Raw genomic sequence first — 6,102 nt, 5'->3', positions numbered from 1 at the left:
AAAAAAAAAAAAAAAAATGCTGCTGCTGGACACACCCTTGGGGCCATCTTGTCCCACAGGGCTGAGCATCTGGCCCTGCCCTCCCTGCCTCTGCCTGACCTCTGCTGGGCATCCTTCGGAAATAGCCTCTGCCCCTCTCTGCTGCCCTGGAGTAGAGACCAGTGTTGGTCTCTCCTGGGTAGGAAGCTGGCTTGATCTGGGGACCCCATGAGGGCTTGGGAGCCGGCCCCACCATAGACATGCAGTAGCCCCATCCCTGTCTTACTCTCTGCCCTAGAAGGTAGGGGCCATAGCACTCCCATTCTGAGGCCTTAGTGGAATTCCCCCACCTCCACAGGCCCCTAGCACAAGCCCTGTGTGGTCAGCATGGAGGTGCCATGCCCCCACAGCCTCAGGAGTAGCTGGCCACCCTGTGTGTGTCCAGTGTGTCCCAAGGAGCATGGCTCAGGAGAGTCCCTGGTCAGACAAGCCTCAGAAGCCCCCTGACCACATCCCTCTTTGCAGTGAGACCTGTCAGTGTTAGTATCCGAGGGCTGCCATGACAAACCACCACATACTGGGTGACTCAGAGCAACACGTTTATTTTCCCATGTTCTGGGGGCCCAAAGTCAGAAACCAAGGTGTGGGCAGGGCCCAGCTCCCTTAGGAGCCTTGGGGATGACCCTCCCTGCCTCTCCCAGTGGCAGCCACATCACCTGACCTAGCTCTGACACACGCCCCTCTGTTGACAGCTGCAGTGTTTGTCTCACACAGTATGTTCCTCACTGGGCTTAGAGTCCACCCTGATTCCAACTAGACCTTGTCTCAGCCCTAATCTTTTTTTTTTTTTTGAGACAGAATCTCACCATGTCGCCCTTGGTAGAGTGCCGTGGCGCCAGAACTCACAGCAACCTCAAACTCTTGGGCTTAAGTGATTCTCTTGCCTCAGCCTCCTGAGTAGCTGGGACTACAGGTGCCCACTACAATGCCCGGCTATTTTTTGGTTGTAGTTGTCATTGTTTAGCAGGCCCAGGCTGGGTTCGAACCCACCAGCCCCAGTGTATCTGGCTGGTGCCCTAGCTGCTGAGCTACAGGCGCCAAGCCAGCCCTAATCTTAATTATATCTGTAAAGACCCTTTTTCCAAATAAGGTCACATTCTGAGGTTCCAGGCAGACACCACTGTGTTGTGTTGAACCATCTAGTCAGCCTGTTTGTGTGAACAGAAGTCAGTGGCTCGTGTGTTATTGGCTGTCCTGAGGTCCATTTGTTCTTGGCCAGGCTGAATGTGACTTATGTTAAGCGCAGCCTCTGCCCATGGGCCATTTGGATGTGGCAGTTTCTGATCACAGGGATCTGTTGCATGCTGTGGGCACTGTGCCCTGAGACTGGGTGCTATGCCTGGGAGGGCAGCATGACCATCTGTGCACAACTGGGAAGCCGCCTTCCCTGCTGCAGGCTGGAGCCCACCAAGCTCCAAGGCCTACAATGGTGAGGGAGAAACTACAACATTTTGAACTGTGTTGCCAGAAGCACAGCGCCCGTAAAACCACTCTTTATTTGAAAATAAGCCCACTCATTTGCAAAGGTCATTCTGAGCAGAGCAGTAGGAAGCAGTTGCTGGAGCTGGGAAGAGCTTGCCGGTGGGGCAGGGGCCATTGTTTAATGAGATGTTGTGTGCTACACTAGGGTGTTTCCTTGCTTAGTCAGGCCTGCTGGAATGCATGGCTGCAGTCCCGAGTTTATCTCTGTGGATCTCCATTCATTTCTGGAATGCCAGACAACATCTGCATTTCCTGCGCAGAGGTGATGGGCAACCCGTCCCAGGAATGCCCGAGGCAGGGCGGAGGGGTCTCCAGCAGAGCGACCAACTGATTTGGGTTTTGTCATGGGCTATGACGTGCCAGTCAAGCGGTGTGTCAGGCGCACATGGAATGCTTTTGGGGCAGCGTTGGCTGGAATTCCAGTTAATGCAAACGGTAACAGAATCTCTTTTGAGCTTTGTTGGGGGCAGCTGCCCTGGGTCTGCAGTGTGAGGAAGGGGTTTCAGAAAGAAGCCTCCGGCTGGCTCACAAGCAGCTCGCTTTCTCTTCTGGGAGTAGGGGCGGTAACTGCAGGCCCCTCCCTGGGACAGGAGGGAGGAGAGCACCCCAGGGAGAGGCCCAGGGATGCCTGAGAAAGGGCGAGTGGAGCCTCGACTGGGGAAGGTTCCAGCCTCACCATGCTCAGCATCAAACAGTGTTTTGGAGGGAGCTGTCTGCTTGAGAGGATGTGGGTGGGCTGCAGGCTAGTGATCCAGTCCACACACTCGCTGGATGTGCTGACGGGGCCCCTGGTGCCTTCCACAGGGGCGGCCTGAGCTGACACCCACGGCCATCATGGCTGGGAAGTTCCTGGCCCAGCGGATCTTCGGCCAGTCCTTGACTCTGATGGATTACGACAGTGTGAGTTCTCTGGCAGGTCTCCTTCCCACCTGGGAAGGCCGGGGGCTGGTTCTCCTGGGGTGAGGGTGAGTGTGTGTGCAGCAGTGTGCTATGCCAACCTGTGTGCGCGTGTGCACACGTGTGTGTGCTCGTGGGAGCGTGGTGTGTGGTTCACCTTTAAGAGCCCAGCCCAGGAACCATGTGGAGTGCTATGGCCTGCCTACCAGTGCCTCAGGGACCCGGCCTGCCATCTCTGCTGTCCATGTCACACAGTAGGGACCTCTGATTTGGGCTGAGGGGAGGGCTCTGCCTGACCTGAGACCTGCTTCCCAGGTTCCCACCACTGTCTTCACTCCGCTGGAGTACGGCTGCATGGGGCTGTCTGAGGAGGAGGCTGTGGCACGCCACGGGCAGGAGCATGTCGAGGTAAGTGGGGCCAAGGACAGGGGCAGATGCCTGTGCAGTCCTGGTCCCATGGAATGCTGCCCTGGACAGAGGCCAGGTGAGAGGGTGTCAGCGTCCCTGCTTCCTGGGGCTGCAGCCTGGCAGTTGGGGTGCAGGGCCCAGAACTGTTGGTGGCCGAGGTGCAGCAGGTAGGATGACAGTGCATTAGGGTGAGGCCAAGGCCTCTAGCAATTGGGGTGAGGCTGAGGCTTTGGGCCTTGGGTCCCACCTGCTGCTGTTTGTCACAATGTCAAGGAAAGGACCCCAGGCTGCCTTGTTCTAAGGCCAAAGAAGAACCAAGAGAGGCCCCATTGCCCAGTGGCCCCCAAGTCCCCCCAAGGCATGCTTTAGGCCTATCCAGCACCTTTGGGGTCCCCACCGTGTATCACCAGCTCCTCCACCAGGGTCTCAGGGAACTGGAAGGTTCTGGCAGACAGGAACTCCCAACCTGCCCTCGTCCTGCCTCTCATTCTCCTCCCAGATTCCTCCAGACTCAGGCCTTCACCCTGGAGGAAGGGGATTTTCACAGGGCAAGGCTGCTTTTGAGGTCTGCTCTGGCAGATGGGCTCTGGCCCAGGGTAGCCTGGAGAGAGGCGGGGAGGCTCTAAAGCCCTCTAGCCTCAGGAGGCACAGTCTTGTTCTGCTGCTGCTTGAGCTTGCAAGCATGGGGGAAAGCAAACCGCACAGGGCTGCTTTCAAGGAAAAGCCCCTGGGCTCTGGGGCCAGCCCTTCCCCCGCAGCCCAGGCTCCTCCATCGGTAGGACTGCTGGACAGACTGGCCTTCCCTGAGGCACTTTATTTGCTGTTTTTGTTTGATTCATCACAAGTACATCAGGCCATATGTTCGTGGTGTTTTATAATGTTGTTTTATGTTTCATGATGTTGAATGGCCAAATATCCTTTGTTTGTTTTCTTTTCAGTTCTGTCTTAGTTAGAACAATATTCTCTGAAGCTCCATTAATTAATAATGGCTGTGCAGCACATGTGAGGCCCTGCTCATTTTTTACTCGGCCACAGCCCTGGACACGCTGTCGAGCCCTTCGTGGGTGCTGAAAGCTTTTGTCCGACAGCTCCAGTGTGGCCAGGGCCTCTCTGCCCCTCAGCCTTGCTCAAGTGAGGACTGAGCTAGTGCCATGGTGCCTAGGGGAGCTCGGGTGGCCACCTACCCATTCTTGTTCCCAGCATTGACCATGGGGGGCTATGCCTACCTATTTGTGCTCCTTGGGGACACTGTGGGGCCCTGTGCCCAACCTTGAGCTCTGTAATGTGGCACAGTCAGGGGCATGTGAGTAGCTACGTGGCTCTGGCTGCTGACTCCCTGCTTGTGGGAGAGGGGGTTGCATCATCACCCCAGACCATACCTTTGGGCCATATGGATAGTTTTGGGTCCCCACTGCACCCCTGCCCTGTCCACATAGCCCATCACAGTTGCAGAATCCGAATCCAATAGCTGGTTCCCTGTCACCAGGTTTATCATGCCTACTACAAACCACTGGAGTTCATGGTGCCCGGGCGGGATGCGTCCCAGTGTTACATCAAGGTAAGCATCTGTGGACACAGGGCCGAGTCCCATCACTGGTGTACTACCATGAGAGGGAGGGAAAGGACCTGCCATGGGTGGGGTGGGGGGCCCTGCAGGGTTTCAGCCATGCAGTGTGAGCTCAGAGGGCCAGCCCCCCACACCCTGTGGCTAAGACGCTGTGGCTTTCAGATGGTGTGCCTGAGGGAGCCCCCACAGCTGGTGCTGGGCCTGCACTTCCTCGGCCCCAATGCAGGTGAAGTTACTCAAGGATTTGCTCTGGGGATCCGGTAAGTCCAGAGGAATGTCGGCCACTGGGCGGTGCTTGCACAGGCGCCCCCCTCCCCAGGCATTGGCAGCACTACAGTGGGAAGGGCTGTGTTTCATGTTGCTCTTATGTGACCTTCTCCCTGTGAGCAGCAGGGATCCTCAGCTGGCAGGTTCCATGGGTGGGAGGCACTTTCTTCTCCAGCCAGATACTGCTGAGCCAGCACCACATGGAGTCTGCTGTGGCCAGCTGCCTAGGGGCTGCTGTGGCCTGGGTCCCTGTCTAGGGCTTTTCTATCTGGTCTGGTTGAGCAGCACTGGGGCCCTTGCTTACCAAGGTGACCCCTCCAGCACTGCGAGCAGATCCAATCACAAATGAGCCTGCAGAGCCGCCCACAGCTGCTGCGTGTCTTCTGCTTTCTGCCCAGTCTTGGGCTCAGGCTATGAGTTTTCAGAGTCCCAGGGCCACAAGAGGCCACAGCAGAGGCTGAGAGGGGCCCAGCTGTCAGGGCAGTTGGAGAGTGGGACATTGTGCAGAGCCTGAGAGAGGTGGTGGGACATGGGGCCTTAGAGGCAGGAGAGCTGGGTCGGGTTGAGTATCTGTGGGTGAAGCAGAGAGGGCGGCAATGGGGAGCAGCCGGGCACGTGGAAAGGGTCCCTCACACAGGGACCAGGGGCTGCCCAGGCCCTACAGCAGAGGTCCTCAAACTTTTTAAATAGGGGGCCAGTTCACCGTCCCTTAGAGCATTAGAGAGCCGGACTGCGGGCCTTGGGACAAGTCAGCTGTTAAGCAGGACAGGCAGCGGTGGCAAAAACACCCGGTGGGCCAGATAAATGTCCTAGGCGGGCTGCATGTGGCCCACGGGTCGTGGTTTGAGGACGCCTGCCCTAGAGGGTTAAGACAGATGCCAGGAGCACCTCAGCCTCCTCCATGTGCAGCCAGTGCCTCAGATAGGGCCTCTCCATCACAGGGCAGCAAGCTTCTGGCCCCACTGTTGCCCTCCTGGCCCCTCCCAAGATGTGAAGGGATCTCTGGGGGCTGGGGGTTCTCCCAGGACAAGGGTTCCAGAGAGCAGCAGGAACCAGGATCCAGGGTGGGCTCCCATCCTTGGACACATGTCCACGGTCCCTGAACTATGGAGCTGTCTATGGCAGAGCCATCACCTGGAAACTCAACTCAGCGTGACCACTGGTCTGGTGCAGCCTTTGCTGAGAGGCCTGCTATAACCCTCAAGGGTGGGGTTGGCCCTGGGCACCCACTGGTCCCTGTGTGAGGCCTGGCAGGCTCAGCCATCCTCAGTACCTGCTGTTGTGGGAGATCTCTGTGGCCAGCAGGGAATGGGGACAGCCCTGGGTCTCTCACAAAGCCACTGTCCATGTGTACTTGCTATTGACAGAACTGACACCAGCTTCAAAAAAAATTTCTGGGAAAGCCCTTTAAAATATGGCAACCTATTTTTTTTTTTTTTTTT

The 6,102-nt window shown here is 57.1% G+C and overlaps 1 protein-coding gene across 1 annotated transcript in view; it reads left to right on the top strand.

Annotated features, from left to right (window-relative positions):
• Positions 1-6,102, top strand: part of TXNRD2 (thioredoxin reductase 2) — a 51,721-nt gene that overhangs the window by 42,596 nt on the left and 3,023 nt on the right. Inside the window, exons 13-16 of the mRNA XM_003801706.3 lie at positions 2,326-2,421; positions 2,734-2,826; positions 4,313-4,384; positions 4,556-4,653. Coding sequence (XP_003801754.2) covers positions 2,326-2,421; positions 2,734-2,826; positions 4,313-4,384; positions 4,556-4,653 — 359 coding nt within the window. The remainder of the gene's footprint in view (positions 1-2,325; positions 2,422-2,733; positions 2,827-4,312; positions 4,385-4,555; positions 4,654-6,102) is intronic.

The sequence above is a fragment of the Otolemur garnettii genome, unplaced genomic scaffold (assembly GCF_000181295.1).
Source record: "Otolemur garnettii isolate 467f Iridium unplaced genomic scaffold, OtoGar3 scaffold00218, whole genome shotgun sequence".
In the NCBI taxonomy this organism is placed as follows: domain Eukaryota; kingdom Metazoa; phylum Chordata; class Mammalia; order Primates; family Galagidae; genus Otolemur; species Otolemur garnettii.
The sequence above is the reverse complement of the archived record's forward strand: the minus strand, read 5'-3'. Positions and strand labels throughout refer to the sequence as shown.